Here is a 24,109-nt window from a genome sequence, read left to right on the forward strand (position 1 = left end):
GAGAGAGAGAGAGAGAGAGAGAGAGAGAATATATTTTAAGTTTTTATTTTTTCAACTAATAACTTCACCTCTATGTTTTTTTATTATATTTGTACCCTCATCATTTCAATTGGTTTCATCCCCAAACACAATCCAGTGTCTCTATTCTTCAAGATGCACCTTCAGTCTGCTCCAGAAATAAGACACCTGGTCGTGATCAAAGATAAAACCTGACTGAAAAGTAATAGGTGCAAATACAAAGAAAGAAATCCATCTTTATAAGTGAAGAAGTTGTTTTTGTTTCTTTTTTAATTCTGTTTCTAAGTATAAAATTTCCTATTATTAAAACAAGAATATAGAATTATATTTTTTCCTCTGAGCAAAATCATAATTATTACAATTAATATAACAGAGAAAAAAAGGGAAGTATGATAATCATGCCTTTACAAATAGCAGCACTTGTATTAAATGAAACAGTTGCAAATGTAATTGCTGAAAACTGACTAGATCACTAGGGTTCTTAACAATTCTTTCTAATTTTGGTACAAAGCCAGGGATCTTGAGAGGAGGGGTAAGTCAATTATATAGACCCTTCCCCCAGTACTCAATTGGTACTTATTTTATCAACCTCCAAGAAGATGACAGACAAAGTCGACCTCGGCAGAATTTGAATTCAGAACGTAAAGACAAATGTAATGCCACTAAACATTTCATCTGGTGTGCTAACGATTCTGCCAGCAATAATGATAATAATAATCATAGTGATAAAATAAAGAAAAACTGTTGTAGGAAATAAATTAAAACAACTGACAACTGATTTTCCTGCAAGCTAACAAGTGCCATTAAAGAGTGTTACAAAGTTATATAAACGGGTAAGGAAGAATGGCTGCAGTTGATAAAGCAATGATGCTCTAAAGCCAAAATGTATAAATTAGAAAACCAACAAAACTCAACAGATACAAGTTATGAGAAATGTTTACTAAATGCTGCACATATGTTAAGAACCAGGTGCAAGGTTTTTTTTTAAACAATAAAGTTTGAGAAAATGGACAAATTAAAAGCCAAGAACAGGTTTTGGCATTTTCAAAGCTGAAAAATGAATAAAAACACTCAAAATAAGCCTCAGCAATGTTCATGGTAATAATCTACAAAGTCTTATTTTACATAGAAAGAGTTACATGACTGCATTTTTGTTTTGAACTGTAATATATATAGTAGTATATGAGAGGGAAGGAAAGTACAATCTTAACTTTCTGAGTCTTAGTCCCACCTGCTCTCTATTGAAGATTGGACAACAAAAGATCCCAACTGAAACAAACACAAGCACAAGTCATGAGCCTGCTCCCAAGCCAGGGCCTTATCTGCCACAATTCTCAACTAGGTATTCATAAGGAGAATTAGAGGTTAATAGGTAAATGAAAAAGAATGTATTTAATTCAAATTGATTTTGACAACAAGTAAATACAAACTATGAGTTCTCTCTCATAAAGACAGAAATGAAAATAGAAGGGGCTGTGTATATAGTGCAGGAAAGTTTCGAATTTAAAATGGAGTTGGGGAGAAAAAGAACAAGGAATGTAGCAGAGAGAAGAATGGAGGAGACATTAGGAAATCTGAGAATATGTTACAGAAGAAATTAGCAGAGATGAGGAATTTTGAAAAAGAAAGAAAAAAATTCTGGACAACTGCTTTTTAATTCTTTAACTGGCTTCAATCATTGCAATGTGACCAGAACAAGGTACCACATTTTTTTTTCTGCAGGGGTTCACTTAGTCATACCAACCCCAGTAGAACTTATTTTATGAATATCTATTTGTGAAACAGCTAAACACAGACACTGACAGATTACACAGACAAACAACAAGCTCTCCTACAGTTTCCATCTACCAAATTTCACTTACAAAGCAGTGCTCAACCTGAGTTTATTAATAGAAGACAATAGCCCAAGGTGCCACAAAGTGGGATTGAACCCAAAGTTAACTTCTGAGCTACTTTTAATGAATGTGTAGTTGTAGAATATATTGCTAAAAGTTTTATATTTAGTTTATTTTTGGGGTTTATATCTCTCTTCTAATTGCATTTTTATTCCTCATGTTAGGACATTTCAGTATAGCTGACATATTTGAGTTGTCAAGCTAAAATGCAAAAAAAATCTCTGGCAAATAATCACATTTTCACATTTGATTATAAAAGGATATGAAAAAAAAATTAAGGTTTTATGCAAAGGGATGCAGAAATACAGAGAAAATATATGAATTCTTGTATACGTGCATGTGTGTGTGTGAGTGTTTTTACATCCATTTCTCCAAGCCAGCATAAGTTATACAGACACACACAGGTGCTATCATAAGAAATAAAGGGAATTAATGTGATCAGTGATTATGCATAGGAATGAGATAAGCCATGAGACAATGTATATCCGTTATGCATCATGTATGTGTATATGTGTACATACACACTCACGTGCATACACACATATATGCTGTATATGAAATATGTACACTGACATAACAAAACTATTATAAATAAGCAAGCACTAATGCATACAACTGCTGCCCACCAACAGTGACAACAATATCATCACCATCACAATCAACAACAACAACAAGAGTATAGATTCCAAGAACAATCAACCCTAAGGACCTAGGAAGTTTGTGACAGTAAAGTTTTATTAATTCTAAAAGGTGTCAAATCCATCATTTACTACCTGGCATATAGCTGATTATTCTGAAGCCAAACAGTTTGCTTGTAGTCAATGACAACCACCTTCAACACAATTTTCCATCACCACTAATGACAAGAATAACAATGCTGTTTAAATCCCCCACCAAATAATAACACACAATAGCCCATTATATGATGAAATGGTCATGTCCAGAAAGCCTACTGAGTGGATTTACAAGTCAATATCAAGTATTTGATGAGTAATAGTACCCCCACAGGACACTAGTACCAATGATAAAACTAACAACAAAACACATCACCACATATAAAGAGATATTTATCTGTAACCAGAAAGTACAGCTTACAGCTTGGGGTTTTTTTTTCATCTTTTGCAAAAAGAACCATGTTTTTAATGAGGGAGGGAAAAATTGTTTGTAAGAGAAGTTCATGGGAGTGAGAAACAAATGAGGGAATCAAATATGGAGACAGGGACAGAGACAAACAAACCATGTAAAGAGGCATTTGGTAAATGTAAGACATGAGCTAAGGAACTAAAAAACATTTAAAATAAAAAAAAAACACCTGCATCCCAAAATAACAATGGTGGGGGTGGGGGGTATTATTTTGTTAGAATAAACCAATTAAATAAAAATTTGGTTCCCTGTTTCTTTGACCAAAAGCTTTCAGAACAAAGGTGTATGGTAGTAAACTCAAAACAATATCTAAAAACATAAAAAAAAAAAGAACAAACTTTCATACTTTTAATTCTGACAGATTAATAAAGCCAAACTAATCATGTAATTACTAAAAGGGGACAAGAGAAACAGAGGGGGGTAATAATTATAGATATACATACACACACATACATGTGTATAGTATATGCATGTGTGTATATGTATGTATGTATGTGTGTGTATATATAAAACAAAATCCTGTTTCAATCATTTCGTTTTTGCTGTTTGATACTATATAAAACTACTTTTTTTTTATATATTACTCGTGATATGAATTTTAGAAATGCTTTACTAGTAGTAGTAGTTGTAGTAGTAGTAGTAGGAACAAGAGCAACCCCCTAAAAGTCATCATTACTGCTTGCTGCCACAAGAAAAATTCCTGAAATGTATTTCATTGGCAACCAAAGTTGGTGCATCCAAAGTCCCAGACAGGCAGTGCATGTGTGTATGCATGCGCACATGTGTGTGTGTGTATGTGGGTTTGTGTATGCACGTTCAAGAAATACCATTTCAACTGGCTCCTTTAATGCTTCACCCTCCCCACCCATTCACTACCCTGTCTCTTGCCACTTATTTTCTTTGCTTATGCTCTTCTTTCTTTCTCTCTCTCACTCTCTCTCTCTCTCTCGCTCTACCTTTCATAATTATTATATTATTATTAATGTTATTATCATTATTATTATTATTATTATTATTATGATAATCTTTCTCCATGGGAGAAAACATGTAGCAAATCACATTGTGGTCGTTGCTTTCTGCTGACAGGTTTCGTTTTTTTTTTTTTTTGTTTGAGTTGTCTGTAACTCTTTTTTTTTTTGTTTTTGTTGTTTTACCATTTCTTTCAAAGCGAAGAAAAAAAGACCAACGAAAAACAAAAAAAAAAACAAACAAAACCAAACAAAAACAATCCTTTAATACTTCCTTCTGTTTTGCTGCAGGTAGAGATGTCTGTCTATCCAGTTATTTTGTTGTTTATTTTTTTTTTCTGATCTAAATTTTGTGTTTTTTCCTTTTCTTTTCACTGAAAATTAAAAAAAAAAAATAAATAAAAAAATACAATACAAAAAGAAAAAAAAAACACCGGCCACAGACCTTGCTGCTGTCACATTATGATTCTACTGCCAGCCCCACCAAGACCCCTAGTCCAAAACATGTCCATATGTGTGTGTGTGAGTGTTGGTACCTACTTCACACTGTACAGTAATAGCAGCCACCAGTTGACAGTGAAGAGGTGCAGACAATAGTAGGAATTGCTGTAGAGTAGTAGTAGTAGTAGTAGTAATAGTAGTAGTAATATTAATAGTAATAGTAGTAGTAGTAGTAGTAGTAGCAGTTAGATAACCTACACAAAACAATGCACTGTACACAGAAAGACAGCCAGACCAGGCAACAGCAGCTACAGTTTGTGGTTCAATCACTGGCAGGAAGATGGAGCATTCTAGAGGATAGGGGGTAGAAGAACAAGAGTTGAAATGTCTTCAAGGGCTTTTTTTTTCTTTCTTTCTTTCCAGTATTTTTTTTTTAGTCCGTCAAACTAACCAAATATGGCAGATCAAGTAACATCCATTGGTACAATTCTGTCTTTACTGAAATTACTCAGAAGACTTCCATCTTCATAGGTCTGTCTGTAAAAGAAATAAAAGAAATACATCATACAACAATATAAGAACAAATGAACAATAAAGAGAAACATAATATAATGAAGGTAAAGAGAGAGAGAGAGAGAGAGAGAGAGAGAGAGAGAGGAAAGAAAGCTTCTGAGAATGCGGAAAGCTTAATAAAACTTTTATATTTCAGGCGCAAAGGCCCATCTCTAGAAGAAAAGAACAATCTGAGAAAAGTTTAGTTCTGTAAGTTCCATTAACCCATTCAGATTTGAATGGGCTACATGACTGAACTTTTCAGTCATGTAGGTTCATGACTGAACCTACATGAATGAACTTTTCTCAGGCTGTTGTTTCCTTCTGAAAATGGGCCTTTGCGTCTGAAATATAAAGGTTTTATTATTTTTAGTATTCTCGTTTGTGAGAGCAGTCGAGTTTATTTCAGATATTCTCATTTTAAAAATCATCTCTGGCTAATTGTTGAGAGGACGTTGGTGTTGCCTTGGTGGAGGTTTGCACTGTCTGAGGGTTCTTGTTATTATTATTAACATTCTGCACATTCACTAATCCTTGGACAGTTTCAGTAACATATCAGTTTTTTTTGTAGAAGTAAAAGTCTGGAGAAAGAAAAGCTGTGAGTGGTCTCCCATGCTTCTTTCCACAATGCAAAGGAGAATGACAGACAGAGCAGTATTGACTGGGAGTACTTAATTGGTAAATCCCAAACGTACAAGAGTAAAATATAAAATATGTCATCATCATCATCGTCGTCGTTTAACGTCCACTTTCCATGCTAGCATGGGTTGGACGATTTGACTGAGGACTGGTGAAACCGGATGGCTACACCAGGCTCCAATCTGATTTGGCAGAGTTTCTACAGCTGGATGCCCTTCCTAATGCCAACCACTCCGAGAGTGTAGTGGGTGCTTTTACGTGCCACCGGCACGAGGGCCAGTCAGGAGGTACTGGCGACGGCCACGCTCGAAATGGTGTATTTTACGTGCCACCTGCACAGGAGCAAGTCCAGCGGCACTGGCAACGATCTCGCTCGAATGTTTTTTCACGTGCCACTGGCATAAGTGCCACTAAGGCAACGCTGGTAACGATCAAAGGCCCAAAGTTGGTAACAATCAAACGAAAGAAAATAATAAAAAAATATAAAGCACAAACGGAGAGAGAATAATTATTGAAATAATTAAGTAATAATGGGATGCTTACTTTTTAAAGGATTCAAGAGCAGAGGGATTCTTTGCCGTAAGCTTGAGGACTGGTAAAGCAGACTTTGATGCAGTGATTATTTTATTGGAGGTCACGTTATTTAAACCTGCTACTAGTGAAGATGAAACAATTCCTGATGGAAGATGAGAGTCACTACTGGGAGATGACTGACTGAGGTTGAGTTGTAGGACAGTTGCAGCCTGGCCTCTATTGGACTGGTTCTCTCGAACTGAAACAAGAAAAGAATAGGCACAAAAACAATGAGATCACAGTTATAATCACAATCTGTATAGGCACACTATATTACATATACATGGAAAAAAACTACCTGCATTAGTTGTTATCTGTCGAGACACTACATCCTTCAAAACTTCCATGCTTCCTGAAATTCGCTAGCAGTACACCTGATGCCCCAACCCCTGCTGTTTTTATCGTTTTTTTAAGACTTATTCACTGTTTACTTCCTGTGTATATTCTATGTAGTGTTGGCTACATTTTCTGATGAGTTGTACTGCACCTGAGCACTGTATATTGTAAGTTGGTCATCATTATTATTATTATATAGTGGTTAGGGTAAAGAAGGGCACCCAACTATAGAAATCATACCAAAGCAGATATTGGAGCATGATGTAAGTGTCTGAACCCTTAGGTCCAGCCAACCCATGCAAGTATTGGAGATGGAGATTAAAAGATGATGACCACATGCACACATAGATACATATACATGACAGGCTCTGAACACTTCCCATCCATCAAATTCACTCAAAAGTTTATGATTGGCCAGGGGCTGTATAGACACTTGCCCAAGTTGCTGTGCAGTGGGGCTGAACAAGACCACATGGTTGCAAAGTAAACATCTTGACCACACATCATCATCATTTAACGTCTGTTTTCCATGCTAGCAAGGGTTGGATGATTTAACTGGGGACTGGCGAACCAGATGGTTACACCAGACTCCAATCTGATCTAGCAGAGTTTCTACAGCTGGATGCCCTTCCTAACGCCAACCATTCCAAGAGTGTAGTGGGTGCTTTTTACGTGCCACCAGCACGAGGGCCAGTCTATCTGTACTGTATATATATATTTATATTTCCGTCTACCAAATTCACTCACAAGGCTTTGGTCGGTGCGAGGCTATAGTAGAAGACACTTGCCCAAGGTGCCACGCAGTGGGACTGAACCCGGAACCATGTGGTTCGTAAGCAAGCTACTTACCACACAGCCACTCCTACGCCTTATTTATATTTACTTGCTAATTTTTTTTGTTCATATTTCTAAGGTGAATTTATTAGTTGAAGCAGATGTAAAATCTGGACCTAAGATTTACAGGATATTCAACAGTCAACTATATCTGTACAGGTGGAAAAAGTGCAATAAACATTTAAGAATGCTATGGTTATACACTGTTATCTCCCCTTTCCAGCTCCATAATATATTTTTCAATATATATTTTTACTTACCGTATTTGATGGCATATTAGATGCACATCAATTGTAGCAACGTGTATTTAGGAAATAAGACTTTTAGTGCTTTTCAGCTTATTGGAGGGAAAATGTGCGTGTTATATACCATCATATACGGTAATACTTTTATACTGATTTTTACACTGTAAATGTTATTCGAAAAAACAACAAATTCTATAAACATTGCAACTGGAAATTTCTAACAAAAGCTATTGGGTGTTAACTACAATAACGATTCAATTAGTTAAAACCAACAAAATACAGCCTTACGTTAATAGGATTTTAAAAAATTCTAGTGGTTTTAGAATGATAAAATGAAAACAAGCTAGTTGTTCCTTAAGTTTCTGTTAGCAAACTTCCGCGGGTCGTTATTTTAACTTCCTTTACTACTAAACGGGAATTTTCGTAAAAGCACAAGTAGTCGGATTATTTTTTGGACTATCAAGTACGTATCACTTTCTCAATAAATTGTAATAACCAGAGTTAAGTCCCTTGACCTAGTTTGTGATGCAATTTGGATTCTTTCCTAGTTTTTGCCATTATGGCTGAGATCATATTGGAGCACTATCTTCAAAATATATACGGATATTACCTACCTAATTACATATGGATATAGCAGAGGGCTGTATTGTCAAATAACACAGCATTCAATTTGTTTATAGAGGATAACAAAAAGGTCAAGGGAGATTTGGCCGCTATTTTGAACTGGTTAAGTAACCACAAAGAGGTCCCCTTTATTGGCTTGTGTTTGATATTTGTAATAATAGCAGATGTAGGTGTGGTGCAAGTGGCAGTGATGATGATGATTGTGATAGGATATAAAATGTTACTCACTACATTCTCTGATGGGACCATTAGATAATGACGACGACGATGAGGATGAATGCGAATTAGCACCAGATGAGTTCTGCAGCTGTGCAGTGTCTCTCACAGCTGACACAGCAAACTTTGCACTTGCAGAGTCCAAGGTGAGATGAGATGAAGAATGGTTTGATGATGATGTGGAATGTTGTTCAAGTGTCTGAATGGTATCAGTTTCACAGGATTCCAAACGTTGGCGCTGTTTCTGTTGCATTAACAATATTTGTTCTCTGTGGTTCTGAAAGCTTTCAAAGTTAAACTCTGTGGTAGATGCATTGTTAGTCGTCGTCGTCGTCGTAGTGGTGGTGGTGGTGGTGGTGGTGGTGGTGGCTGTTGCTGTTGTTACTGTTGTTCCTGTTGCTGTTGTTGTCGTCTCTTTAAATGACTGACCACTGCTGCAAGGACTTTGAATTTCCTCCTCTTTTATATGTTTTCTTGGTGTGTAATGTGGACTAAAAATGTAAAAGAGAAAAATCTTAAATATTTATATTTAAAGAACTTTATTATAATCTAATTTCTCACTTACTGTATTACATTTTCTAAATGAATTTAATTAACATTTCATCTTACCTATAATTAAACACAGTAATGAATTAACAGCTCTTGTGATGTTTATTTCTCTGAACAAAACCCACCAGTAACAATTAGTCGTACAACCCCTTCCCTTGCGACTTTTTTTGGAGAAAATGTTTCATTTTCAGGTGAATTTTTTTATTGCTTTTTTTTTATAGTATTTTTAATGTTGATTATGGAAATAACTATTGCTTTTATCTATTTCCAATATTTTATTTGAAATTTTATTTTGAAGATACCATTTTTGGCAAAAACGAGATAACTCATCTTCCCATATTTTTTAATATTCTTATTTATTGCTTTTTTTCCCCAACTTTATCATCAAAAGTAATGGGGAATTACACATTTATTTTACCCTTGTCTTCTCAAAAATCTTTATTTATCATCATTATCATCATCATCGGTTAACGTCCGCTGTCCATGCTAGCATGGGTTGGACGATTTGACTGAGGACTGGTGAAACTAGATGGCTACACCAAAAAAACCAAAAAAAAAACCAGAAAAAAACGAGAAATGCCAAGAACTGATGCACAAACTCGCCTGTGGCTGTTTTTGAAATTATATGCTTTGGATGAGTTTACTTGTCGCACTCTGAAAAAGACAAATTGGGTGAAGACAAGTTAACTCGTCTTTGCCAGGTAGGGGGTTAAAAAGCCAACGTACATATATTTCAATCCCAGAACAATTTTGGTACAAGGCCAGCAATTTCAAGGGAGAGGATAAGTTGATTATATCGACCCCAGTGTTCAAATGATACTTATTTTACTGACCTTGGTGGCATTTGAACTTAGAATGTAAAGTTGGATGAAATGTTACTAAGCATTTTTTCTTGGTGAGGTAACGATTCTGTCTGCTCACTGCCTTGAACCCCAGTATTGTTAACCGACAGAATTTCAATGACAGCTAAGCATAATGACCAAAATTATGTACAGAGTGTAAATAGTTATCTTAGTTCATGATTGTGTGAAGTGAATATCAGAAGTTAAATGCTTAAGAATGATTTTGTTGGTGTCTAAGAAAGAAGGTTATAGCGTCTGCTGTGTAAAAAAAAACAGAGCTATAAAGTTTCTGCATTTGTTTCCCAATGTCTTTATGACTGTAGAACCTCATTTTGAGTTATTTTGGCTGTTAGAAAAATTACAAAATTATTAATTAGAAGATGTAGCATATAGTTAATTAAGCAAATACAGAGTTAAGGCACCTGAAAGAAAAAAAAGAAAACGAAGAAAACTATAAAGTGAAATAAATCAATTCCTCAGATTTAACAAATTTTCCCTAAACCCAGAAGTAATCCCTGAAGAAATGCCAGTATGTTTCCTTTACTAGAACTTGCTGAAAGGTAAGAATTAGGTTTGATAAACTAAAAACACACTCTACAACTAGTTGTATTTTTTCTGGAAAGTATTTGCAGTTTTCTATCAGTTGAAATTGAAATGATTACCATGTGGAAGAGTCTTTATAGCCATTTAAAAACTGCCCAGGAAGAGCATATGAAGGAGGCTCATGAGAGGAAGGTTTCTAAATACCAGGAGCTGGTAGAGCAGTGCAGAAACCAGGACTGGCAGGCATGTTGTGGGGCAATTGAAGTGGGCTGCTAGGTTTTTATTGAGCATTTATTCTGCAAAGCTCTGACTGGACTTGGGAGTTTTACTTGTGCAGCAAGCAAAGGGGAAGGTCATAAATGCCATCACTGAACTGCAGAGAAGGCCACTAGGTGGCTTTGGGTAAAGAGAATAGATTAGTGGGATGCAAGCTGTGACTTGATCAACCCCAACTGGGTCAACTGGGTGAGGTCTGATGTGGAAAAACTTGAAACCCTTTGAGACCACAGAAACGTCACTGATGATGTATTCCAGAATATCCATGAGATTATCTTAGGATTAAATTACATTCATATTGTTCTATTTCTTAATGGTAGTGAACAAGGCTGTGAGTTAAGCTCTTAGATTGGGCATTTCATTTCACATTCCTCCAATTTACTCAGCTGAAAACTAGCAGCCATCTAGGAGTGGCGCAGCACTCTCCTTCAGCTAGCATATCCTTAACGTTCTGCTAAATCAATGAGAGGAAGGGCTGAGAGGGTGCTAATGTGTGCTTGTGAGTACATCAACACCCAATACAAACAATTAGCAAAAGCATGGTACATGCTTCTAGGCCATTTTTAACCTGTAAGTAACAGCTATGATATGGGTTGTTTTTTTAATCCTGGACACTACAAAGTTGTCAAAAAGTATTATCCTTCATACACAACCTGATCTCTGACATAAGTCTACATCTAAATTTTGCTGAAACAAATGAAATAAAAATCGTGTGTGTGTGTGTGTGTGTGTGTGTGTGTGTGTGTGTGTGTGTGTGTGTGTGTGTGTGTGTGTGTGTGTGTGTGTGTGTGTGTGTGTGTGTGTGTGTGTGTGTGTGTGCACGTGTGCTTAATAATGAAAAACTGCTTTTGGGTTGCTGAGAGCTGATTTCGAAACCTTAGCAATCATTAGAAGGCCAAGTAAATGACAAGAAGACAAAAAGCCAAATAAATAAATAACCTGTGTAAAGAAATGAGAATGAGCATATTTTTCAAAAATCCTGCAAAAACATTGTGAAAAAATCATGAACAAAGAAAAAGGAATAGATAGAGAAGCAACAATAAGATACTGCTTACATTTTTCTTTCCCTGATGTATGTAATATAATCATGATGGATACCCGTGGCAGTGTTTGAGCTTGACAGATCCAGCTGTTCAAGGATTGCATTTTGGGGAGAAAACCCTCTATCTACAAGTATTCTGTGAAAGAAAGGATGAAAACATATGAGTAATAATAAAAAATAAAGGAATAAAAAGGAAATATTGAAACTTATTAAAAACATTTGGAAAGTAGTCTTTGTATTCTACTTAATGTGGATGTACTATGACAGATCTGTAATGCTGCAGTGTTTGTTCTGATAAAGTCTCTCATATAGATATTTAATGTATAGAAGCACAGAGATATCGGTGGCAGACAAGAAACGTTCAGCAATGGTAACAGAACAACATGATTCTGGCATGTTTTGCACCTCTCTGTTATTGATGTTGTGGAGATCAGCTTAAAAATATTCATTTTATTTCTTCACATAGGTAATACCTGCAGAGGCTGAATATCACACATAACATTTTTAAAAGTTACAATCATCATCGTCATCATCATCATTTAACGTCTGCTTTCCATGCTAGCATGGGTTGGACGATTTGATTATGGACTGGTGAACCAGATGGCTACACCAGACTCCAATCTGATTTGGCAGAGTTTCTACAGTTGGATGCCAACACTATTTTCTATTTATATACAAAAAATTCAAAAAATTAAATAACTGAAGGAAGTTGTGAACATCATGGGCCACTTTGACACATTATTTACCACTACTTCCTTCAGTTGTAGACTAAGACCAACAATATTTGGCTAATTAATGACTCACAGCTCATCAGTGATAGTTTAAGCTCAGAACAAAATCAATGCAAAAGTTTGTAGAAAATATTCTTACCTTCCACCACGTCCTACTCGCCTCCTTGCATAACCTATGCATTTGTGTGGAGGATAAAAAGACATAAGTGAAAATCTAAATTTTTTGTCTGTTGAACCACCTTCTTCAGAACTACACCAAGGCCAATTGCCTAATCTGTCTACCCGAGGCTGCAATGAGAACAAGCAATATTTGTATATTTAATATTATGAATATTAATAATACATCAATAAACTACAGATTTATACACCCAAGAAAGGTTTGATGACACAAACAGAGAAAAAGAATTCAAAACACAAGAGTGTATGTGTGTGTGTGAGAGAGAGGTAATGAAATTTATTTACTTAGTAAAAATTTCTTATATCTAGTAAACATTCTTTGTGATATTCAGATATTAATTCTAAGAATGACATCAAAATCAAAACATCACAATACCAATTTACTAAAGCTGAACCTTGCTAGTGCAAATATAAAAGCCACTTCCTCACCAACCCAAGAAAAAATATTGTTCTTGTTGTTTAGTGCAAGATCAGTGTTGATCAAACATTTAACACATTACAGGTTTATATAGAGAACATTAGACATCAAAACTCCAGTTTTATAGATTTTTTAGTATGAAGATTACAATTTTTACTTCTTAATTTTAAAGTTCTTTTCTCTTTACACAAATCAAAACTTATATGTTTTCTTGCTGCATTAATCAAATCTATTAAGCAGCATCCTACAAAAATAAATATGTTATATAAGAAGTCAAGATCAAACGTCAATAGTTTGGATTATCTTCCCTTTACTTGTTTTCATTACTGTTCTTGATACACGAAATTTGTAAATATTGCGCCTAAATAAAGGTTGGTACTTTGAAACCTTGTGTCGTTGAAATCATCCATTAAAAATAAAAGTAGACTACGCTTTTGAAAGGTAAAAATGGGAGAAGCAACCAATTAACAAGTCATAGAAAATTTGTTTTTATTTCATGGAATTTTATTGTAACCAAAACAGTAATGCTGGAAAATATAACTTGCCTTTTGTTTAAATGACAGAATACTTCATCGTATCTTATATTCACAGGATTTATTTTCCTTAGATTTTCTGACATTTCTCAGCCCTTCTTTCCCCAGAAGTCAGAACTACACTCCACTAAAAATCAATTCTTCTCCATGTCTCCTTGTCACCTACTACTTTGCAATTGGCAAGAATCTGAATTAATGTAACATGTTCCTTTACTTTAGAAAGGGATCTAAAAAGTTATAGACTCTACCCCACTTTTTCTTAGGTCAGCAAATAAAAGAAATAGAATGCACAACAGCGATGAAGAAAAGATGATTTAGACAGAAACAGTGTTTGTTAGAAGCACAGCTTGAATCTATGTCCCTGATTGGTGAACTGACAGTTGGTGATTAATAAAAAAGAGAAGAATGAAACTTACAGCATAGTAATTACAATGCTTCTTTCTCCTAAATGCGAATTGTCCATCAGGATCATTTTCATCTTCATGATCTGATGGTGACATACTCTGTTAAATAAAAATACATTATGCTTTAAATATAAAATATACTTTATGGGAGGCAAGAAAAAAAAAGGGATCAAATGGTAATGAAGTTTCAAACAATTTTTGGCAATTTTTTTTTCTTTTTTGTTTTTAGTCTACATATTATAATAAACATATGCTGAAATATCAAGAGTTTAATCTTGTCTTCATGGATGGGTGTAATGGTTGATCAAGAGCTGAGGGAGTTGGACACCCATAAGAGTAATGAGAGGTAATTGCATGAGTCCAACCAGCTCCAAGAAGGAGAGGCTATTATAATAGCAGCAATGAAGTCATAGTGGGGGAACAGCATGCCTGTGAACCAGAGGTTGGTGCATATCTGACTTTCTGCCAATCATTTAGGTAGCTCTTTCCCAGATATGGTTTAGGATGTCTGTAAATGAAGCAGTAGCACCAGCGAAAATGTAGGTACAAACTTTATTGTGGGCCTAACCAGAGGGTTTAATTTTTTTGTAGTACCAATAATTGTTGAGGGCTTAATTATCTCCTGACTCTGAAGAGAAAAGCCAGTCATTAGGTCTGCAGTCCTAGTTATGTTAATGATGTACTTTCACCAGGAGAACTCTTCAGTGATAACAAGGACCAACATTTGGAGCAATTGTGTATGCATGCTCAGATATTCAAGCACATGTGAATAATGTATCTTGTTTGTTTGTTTATTGGCACTCCGTCGCTTACGACGTCGACGGTTGATCCGATCGATGGAACAGCCTGCTCGTGAAATTAACGTGCAAGTGGCTGAGCACTCCACAGACACGTGTACCCTTAATGCAGTTCTTGGGGATATTCAGAGTGACACAGTGTAACAAGGCTGACCCTTTGAACTACAGGCACAACAGAAACAGGAAGTAAGAGTGAGAGAAAGTTGTGGGGAAAAAGTACAGCAGGGTTTGCCACCACCCCCTGCCGGAGCCTCGTGGAGCTTTAGGTGTTTTCGCTCAATAAAAACTCATATCGCCCAGTCTGGGAATCGAAACCGCGATCATAGGATCGCGAGTCCACTGCCCTAACCACTGGGCCATTGCGCCTCCACTATAATGTATCTAAGTGCATGATAGCAAGTCAGGATGAACTGAATAACTATTTTGACACATTTTAAATCTGTAATCACAGTGAGCTTCCTTACAGAAATTATCCAACCACACAGTGAGTGGTGTTAACTGTTATTGATGTGGCTACTGTTGTTGCTGATGAAAAGTCACTTATTGAGAAGCTCCAGTTAGTTTAGAATAGGTTTGTTGTTGTTTAACCTCAAATCATTTTGAATGAACAGACTTATGAACAAAAGTGATTTGAGCAGTGATCATCATTTTCTTTTTTTTTTAAAGATTAAAAAAACTACATGATCTAATGTGTCCTTCTCTTACTTCAAAATCACAGAGTGTGACTTGAAGGAGAGTTGGCTGATATTTCTAGCAAGCTGATTACATAGAAGTTCCTTCATTAACTCAACTCTACAAAAGTAGATCTACATGATGGAGATGACCAGTCAAAGGTATTCTGGGTCGAGGAAGACCCACGATTCAATAAGGTAGGTGAACTGTATTAAGTAGCACTTATGGCTCCCGTATGGAGCAATGTACTTCCTTGAATTTCATAGAGAGTTTGATTTGAAATTCCAAAAATGTCACAACAGCCAAAATATCAACTGTTGTTGCCCACTTTACTTACAGCACTCATGCTTGCCTCATTCATCTCATAGAAATTTGAGACTTTGTGTGATTATATAAGAAGTCATTGTTAAAAGATGAAATAGTTGAATTTATAATAACACTGAATATGTAAAAATCTGTAATCTGAAACTGGTAATAAGTCAGTATTTGAACATAAGTCCCCTTACTTAATTGCAAAATTCTCTTTATTATATTCATTTATTTTTTTTTTTTTTCCGTTTTGAAATAAATAAAAGTCGTCTCAAATGTAAACATAATATACCAACAAAATAAAGTAAAATATGTGAATCTGAAGGAAGGTTGTACTTACAGGTGAAAGACCTTCCTCCTCTGAACTATAAATATCAGGTTGTAAAACATCAACATCATTGAAATGAGGAGTTTGGTTACTGCTGAGACTGGCTCCTTGTTGCTGAGCAATTTGACGGTGTTTTCGTTTCCGATAAATACGTTTCTTATTACTTTGTAATCCTTCATCCTAATCAAAGAAAGAGGTAAGACATAATTTTTTAAAAATTAAGATATATGAAGAAATTGAAAGAAAAATATATTCTACAGACAAGACCAAGGAAAAAGACTAAATGAAGGCAAACCATGTTCAGTATCATAGTACTTTTAGTGGAGGCATACAACTTGGTATTAAAATATAATGTAAAAGAAAGAAGAAAAAATTTTAATTATTGACTATACACAACAGATTGTTTAGGCTTCTGAAATAGTGATCTAAAGAATAATCCGAAATCATGAATAGATGGTAGTTTGTACAGGATTTCATGTATAAGTACATTTTGCTCTGAGGTTAAAGATGTTCTGTACTATAGTAAATGATTGCATAAGTTTGAAACATAAATTATTTTGATATGCACAGCTAAGTTGCAAGGATCTAATATCAAACATAGTTCTGGTTTTAAACTGTCTTTAGAAGGTTTAATGTGCAGTAGTAATATATATGTGATAGAATTAGTCTAATAAAAAGATGAAGAAATGAAGAAATAAATAAAAGTGAAATCAAAATATATTGTTTACAAATACACATAGTCCTAGTCCCTTTATTTCTTGATTTAGATTTATACAATATCTTAACAAGAAACTTTGATAAACAAACTGAAGTTAAATTTTCATTACTAGAATTGTCTTGATTTTTATTTGTATTCTTCTCTCAGAAGAGAAGCAATAAAGATATATAGGTACCAACTTAAAGAGGGAGAAGAAAAGCAGATTATTTTTTTCATATTGAAAGCAATTATTCAGGTTTCACTAAATTTTATCTAGTTATTGTGATATTAAAAAAATAAAACATTCAAGGAAAAACATTTTTTAATATGTAGCTTAATAAGAAAAAAAAACCCAATAAGTGTTTGGTGAAAAATATACTTTTTGCTTTTACCAACTAAATCATAAATTTAGAAACCAAACTATATGAAGAAAAAATACAAAAAAAAAACATGTTGAAATGTTGTGAAAACAATACATATGAAATAAAAAAAAACAAAGTCAGCACAGCATCCAATAGATAAAGTGTGAGCAGGATGCAGAAAGAAATAAGTATTTCACAAGGTACCATACTGAAGTAACTTACCCCATTGATACCATCTGCCCATTCTCCTTGCCTAGCAACACCATATGGAGAAATGTAAGATGGCCTGGAATACTTCTGAGCTTCTGCCTCAGTTAAAAGCTGACCACTGAAGTCCTCCATTTGATATCTGAATAGCAATGTAACATTGATAACAATACTGTCATTCGTGAAGGACACATATCCTTTCTACTTTACAAGAAACAATCCTGACAATACCTTTTAATTGGTAAAGTTTATCTAAAAACCATCAGAAAGCTATAAAAGAACCAGGATACAAATGTTCAAGATAGTTTTTCTAGCTACCTAAATCATAAGTATATATAGTTATTAATAAAAATCCTTTAAATTAATGACTTGTGTATATGTGCAAGTCACATAATGCAACAGTTCATAGGGACAACACTTCTGTCATGTAGTGTGTCTATGACGAGTCAGAAAAATGGAGCCTGTCTGCTTCACTAACTCACATTCATGGGAAGATTTAAAATGCAAGCTATCTTGTTAACTAATTGATACTCATGCTGCTCAATCAAAGAGCTATATTCAACAATAATGATTTACAACTCTGTAGACTGCTTAACAAGAGTTATGTGTCTTCATCATGAATACAGCACATTACCAGGACAAGACATAAACCTTATCCCTTTGGTTGGGAGGCCATCACCCTATCAAATCAACCACCAGCAATTCCATTCCATTCCATTCTCTCTCTCTCTCTCTCTCACTCACACACAATAAAATTATAAAAAAGCTAATTTAAAAAATCAGTACATCAATTGAACATTAATGTTAGTTTGTTTAATTATATCTAATATACAACTACTCATCACAATTTTACTATTTGCTTGCAGAACCAGAAAGGAGCTTTTTGCAGTAGTCAGCTTTTTCAAAAATAAAAACAACCACCATTTGTTTCAAAATATGTAAGTTAAAATTTCAGGTAATATAAATAGGTAACATTTGTATTTTGTGGATGAATAAAGATAAGAATTATAATTCTGTTCTTCAGTTTACATTTTCTCTTTTGAAGACAAGAATGTCAAGCAAAGAACAGAATTAGCTTTGTCTTTGCTTTTATATATGTCTGATCCATTGACAGGATATTCCTTAACAATCTGTCCAAGATTATCCTTGGTTTTTATGATACAAAACCACTTGTTTTACAGTGTTCTTATTTAAACCTTTTTGTTCAGTCCTTTTCCAAACACTCTCACAACAGTTATGTTACTAAATTTCTCCATCAAACGTATAAGTAGTGTATTTCACAAGAAATGTAGTAATGAAAGGGCTACTAGGTTTACAACAGAAATGCTTCATCAGTTTCAAAAGGAGAAGACACCAAAGATTTAAAAACAAACATATCTATGCCAGGAATTTTGGATAAATTTTTTTAAATTGTTATTTGCACGGTGTATAATGGTATCTGAAACAATGATTTGTGTATTTATTCTACATACATTTCAGCAGATTCAAATGCAAATATGCTAGTTGTTGTTGTGTATGTCACAGTAAAACAACTTTTCCTTTGTATGATGACAATGTGTTCATAATACACTTGGCTCGTTAGTGCAAGGGATTCTGGGACACTGGTGTTTTAGACATGAGTCTTGTCAACTAGAAGGTACCCAGACCTTTAAATCTAGTGGTTGATGGTTCTGTTTATAATTTCAGTAAACAACTTAGTTTGTTTGCTGAAATCATAAAGCAAAGCCATAACTTGTTTGGGCTCAAAGGTCCAGGTACTTCTGGCTGACGAGATACATGTCAAAACATATGCCCCAAGATCCCTTGCACCAATGAGCCATGTGTGTTATGAACATATTGTTATCGTAAGAAGGGCAAGTTCTCCTGTGGCATACACAACAATGACTGGCTTGTGAAGACCTGTTGGGGCAAGCGAAAGCAAAATCATGATGGCACCTGTGCCATGCGTTGCCTTCCTGGCACTTGTGCCGGTGGCATGTGTAAAGACATTCGAGCGAGATCGTGCCAGTGCTGCTCCTGTGCAAGTGGCATGTAAAATACACCATTTTTAGCATGGCAGTTGCCAGTACCACCTGACTGGCCTTCGTGCCGGTGGCACGTAAAAGCACCCACTAGTTAGGAAGGGCATCCAGCTGTAGAAACTCTGCCAAATCAGATTGGAGCCTGGTGTAGCCATCTGGTTCACCAGTTCTCAGTCAAATCGTCCAACCTATGCTAGCATGGAAAGCGGATGTTAAACGATGTTAAAACCTGTTGGAACGTATTAAGAATAAATACGCAAATCATTGTTAAGATAAATTATCTTTCACCTAATTAGCAGACACAATGAATCTTAGAACATTCACCTCCATTTTAAAATATTAAAAAGTAGCTTTTAAATAATTCCAACCATTGCAGATGTGATCCAACTCTAACAGAAACAATCTAAAGCAGTGTTTTCCAATTTAAACTTGTTTATTACCTTCTTTTAAATCATGCTGCTTTTTTTTTATGTTTACTGATTTAAAATTTTTTTTTACTAGTCTGTAACAACAAATAAATATTCTATACATAATATTGTTCTTGTTCACTAAAGGTGTTTTAAAGAGTAAAATAAACCTATCTTAAATATACATCTCATTTTCTCTTCTGTAAATAAAATAAGTATTCACAATTTTAATGGTGTTAGGGTAAATACTTATAATAAAAGCATTAAGTTGTTGAATACTGCTATCAAATAATTGTTGACCATTTTTCTTAAGCTTTCTGTGCCCACATGTCTGCTGAAATATTTCAATTACATCTGTAAAATACTCAAGAATTTGGAGAAATTTGATCAAACAGCTAACTGTTCCATTATCAGGCTGCTGCAGTTGGAAGTATAACTCAACTAAGTAATACCAAAACTATGATAGGAGATTGCAATTTAAACATAAACACTGTAAATTAGATATTTTTGTATCATAGAACCAGAGGTGGTCTCCTGTGGACTGGTATCAAAAGAGTTAAATAAACACCAATCTCATTAAAAAATTCCAGAGCTAATTCTAGAATTTGAGAAAACTGCTGAAGATATATTTGTCAGTGGCTTTTACTATTGTTTGCCAAAGGGTTAAGAGTCTGTGAGGTTAGATTTCCTGCACCTTACAGCAGTAAAATTTATTTGATATTCCACAAACTCTTCTCGAGAAATTTCAGTCCAGTTAACATTGTTTTTGTAGTTACTTTATTTCAAAACAATTGTCATGTTCACTATTGTGCATTTGGAGAAATTTCTAAACAACCCATGCTTTTCGTGGGAGAATTTTGGTCAAAGTGTAAGTTTTTCTCTCCATCCAGTTTAAAGCAAGGTTAATTATATACATCATTACAAACACGTAAAAAGTATAAACCAGTTTTGTATACAGACTGTGACACAATGTCTGACAAATTCTTACCGTTTCTCAAGAATTTCAATAGTTAATTGTAACATTTCTTTTTTCGTTTTCTCTCTCCTTTTAATCATTTCAAGTAATGTCCTGCAAACAAAATAGAAGGAAATGCACTTTTCATAAACATAAACACACACACACACAATTAAAGAGCTCAATATTCAAGAAAGATTTAACAAAATAATAGTTAGATTCATGAAGTAAATACTTGAATATATATGAACTTATAAACTTTTAAAGCATGCAGCCATGCCTGGATCCCTAGGCATAGACATGGCCTAGGGATGCAGGTTCAGTTCCATTGCATAGCATCTTAGACAAGTGTTTTCTACTATAGGCCCAAGCCACAATGGGGGCTTTGCAGAGATCTATCGTGTGTGTGTGTGTGCACATGTGCATGTATACACATTTGTGTTTGTCTCTCACCACTTGACAACTGATGTTGGCATGTTTACATACTCTCGATTTGGTGGAAACTGGTAGAATGATCATTGAGATCGATTTGATCAACTAAATCTTTCAAGATGGTGTCTGGGCAAGACCGCAGTTCAATGACTGAAACCAGTAAATCCTTTATCTGGAAAAATTACAATTCCTTTAACCTGGAATCTCACCAGCAAGGTGGGTCCAAAGTATGAAACAATATCTTGTAATGCCAATAGCTGATATAAAATAGTTTAAAGTTCTTGGTTGGAATGCTGTCATTACAAAAGGTCCTTATTCAAATATCATATATTTGAAAAGTTAGCACTCCATTTCTATCACCAAAGATAGAGCACAATTTTTGTTTTCAAATGTATGCAAGCTTCTTCTCTCCAGTTTTCAACATTGTCACAAGGAAAGGCTGCCATCTTATGGCGAGTATAGCTTGGCACTTGTGCTGTCACCAGTGATGCTGTCTCCTTAGTTTAAAAATAGAGATCTGTATTTCAAATCAAGTCAATTGAAATATAGCCTTCATAATTATCATCGTTTTAACATCTACTTTTCTATACTTGCATAAGTCAGATGAGTGTATGTTGGGACAGAGTTTTCTACATCTGGAAACCTCATCTGTATCCAACCAAGGTAATAATCTCCTAGTCTGTCAAACAACAAAGAATCTGGGAATGGTTATGCACAGAACTAGAAACAAATGATCTCATGTGAAGGAGCCTTTTGTTTACAAAAACCATGCAACATATCAAGACATGTAAAGAAGCCCAGAAATGCTTTTGCAATGGACTGCAAACAAATGGCACTCTTCTCATGAATAGCCAGACCAATGTAGATGTAAATATTAGAAAATTATTAATTTCTAAATTCTTTTATTGTTTTATCCCTTTCAGTCATTAGACTCCAACCATTTTGGCTCACTGCCTTTAAAAGTTAAATAGTTCAAAAATTTCCTCAGGCATTTAATTCTATACTTACACAGCCCTGTAAAGATCACGTCTTAACTTCAACATTTTTTCATAAGATGCTTCATCGTTTTTTCGATTCTGGAAGGGGGAAAAAAATTATGCAATTAATATAGAATAATTAAAATAGGGAAAGGAGAGACATATACTTTCAATCAATAAACCTTTTTCTTTATTTTAAGAACAAATATTGTAATTACACATAGGAATAATCAATAAAATATATATTTGCAAAAATAACAAAAAAGGGGCTATTATTTACAAAAGAAAACCAAAATGAAAAATTAGCTCTTACTTTTCGGGTTTGCATCTTTTCAGTTCTTCGTCTAAAAGCTACATATGGATTATTGGTTGTTGATCCATCTCTTTTCTCAGTTTTCACTTGAAGTATTAATGGATGTTGCTGTAAAAGCAAGGATTGAATACTAATGAAGTTAATTCCGAAGGAAATTGAATTTCCAAAAGGGAAATAATTTAAAACCAAACAAAAATAACCATTTATGAATTAATTTGAATAGAAAATTTCAAATTACATAATAAAGCAATCTAAAGAGTATTTGAATTAATATGTTTTGGTTCATCCGTGAAAAAGAATCATTTTATTGATAAAAGAAAAAATTCAATTTATTGATAAATCTATGTTTTAGAATTCACACTGGGATTTTAAGAATATTGAACATAAATAATAACAAAAATGTTTCTTAATTACCGGAGTTGAAAGATAATCATTTTAAGGGAGTTTATCAAACGCATTCATTGATGACATATGAGATTCAAGCAATTACTGAACATTTTACTGGTAGAGAACAGACTAGTTAAGTAATAAGGTGATTCATTTACAATATCATTATCATTAGGTCAAGCTTGCTTGGGTTCTCATGACCTTGATTTCCCCTTTCCCCATCTCTACCTTCCATGGCATGATAATTTCTCTTGGTGACATCCGTATTATCGGTTAACTGATTGATGAGTGAGCTTGCAGGATGACCAATGTGATCACAATCATGTTGAGCTGCCCAATGTCCAGCAGTGGCCAACAAAACAAACACTTCTTTATTTAATTATATATAATAATTTTCGTAGCTAATTGTATAAAATTTCTTAGGTAGGGTGCTCTTTCCAGGACCAAATCAAAATAGTATGAAGCATGCATGTGTAGGTGACATTTAGCAAAACTTCAAGTCTTTTGGTTAGCATCAGGTGAAAGAGCCACAAAATAACATAGTCAACTACTGTGTGGAAGAAGTTAGAATCTTCCTGCCATTTTGTTAGTCCTAGACTTCTCAAAAGCTTTTGATTTTAGTTCATAGAGAAAAAGAATTTACCAGTCTATGGCACCCCTCAAGAAATATAATGTAATAATGTTTTACAAGCTAAGATTTTAATTAGAGACCTGATAGGAAGACAGATTTTCTCAACATTTTTGTTACTTTACAGGAAGTCACTCTCACACCTTTCTTATTTTATACTTTGTCTTGACTAAATCCCCTACACTTCAATAGATTACAAGGGGTTTAGTTTCACTCTCACAAAAATCTAGAAATTCCAGATCTGAACAATAACAGATGCAGATTACCCTGACGACTTAGCATTAACGTCAGAAGTAACTGCAGAAGCTACTACCCTACATCACAACCTGGAGGATGTATCAGAAGACATTGAACTCTTATGGTAACACTGGAAGAACAGAATTCATCTTTATTAGAAGGGACAATTACTTAGTTGTTTGCAAGCTGGATAAAACCAGTAAATTCCTTCACACACCTCTAAAGAGTCAGATGTAAAAGTATGTATCAACAAAGCTTGCGCAGCACTTAAATACCTCAGTATATGGCAACCTAAGCAGAGGATCCATTTACAATAAATTATCAAAAATTAACGGTGCATGAAATGTGCCACTGTATTTGAAAAATATCATGGCAGTGCTC

At 34.6% G+C, this 24,109-nt stretch overlaps 1 protein-coding gene across 1 annotated transcript in view; it reads right to left on the reverse strand.

Moving 5' to 3' along the window:
* Window positions 1-6: 6 nt before the first annotated feature.
* The window catches only part of LOC106869344 (enhancer of polycomb homolog 1), a 143,820-nt gene continuing 119,717 nt past the window's right edge, over window positions 7-24,109 (reverse strand). Inside the window, exons 4-14 of the mRNA XM_052968432.1 lie at window positions 22,477-22,584; window positions 22,195-22,262; window positions 20,788-20,868; window positions 17,387-17,513; window positions 16,118-16,285; window positions 14,012-14,098; window positions 12,607-12,755; window positions 11,750-11,872; window positions 8,497-8,975; window positions 6,200-6,428; window positions 7-5,002 (exon numbers count right to left, since the gene is read on the reverse strand). Of these exons, the coding sequence (XP_052824392.1) occupies window positions 4,930-5,002; window positions 6,200-6,428; window positions 8,497-8,975; window positions 11,750-11,872; window positions 12,607-12,755; window positions 14,012-14,098; window positions 16,118-16,285; window positions 17,387-17,513; window positions 20,788-20,868; window positions 22,195-22,262; window positions 22,477-22,584 (1,692 nt within the window). The 3' untranslated portion in view covers window positions 7-4,929. The remainder of the gene's footprint in view (window positions 5,003-6,199; window positions 6,429-8,496; window positions 8,976-11,749; window positions 11,873-12,606; window positions 12,756-14,011; window positions 14,099-16,117; window positions 16,286-17,386; window positions 17,514-20,787; window positions 20,869-22,194; window positions 22,263-22,476; window positions 22,585-24,109) is intronic.

The sequence above is a fragment of the Octopus bimaculoides genome, chromosome 6 (assembly GCF_001194135.2).
Source record: "Octopus bimaculoides isolate UCB-OBI-ISO-001 chromosome 6, ASM119413v2, whole genome shotgun sequence".
Classification (NCBI taxonomy): Eukaryota; Metazoa; Mollusca; class Cephalopoda; order Octopoda; family Octopodidae; genus Octopus; species Octopus bimaculoides.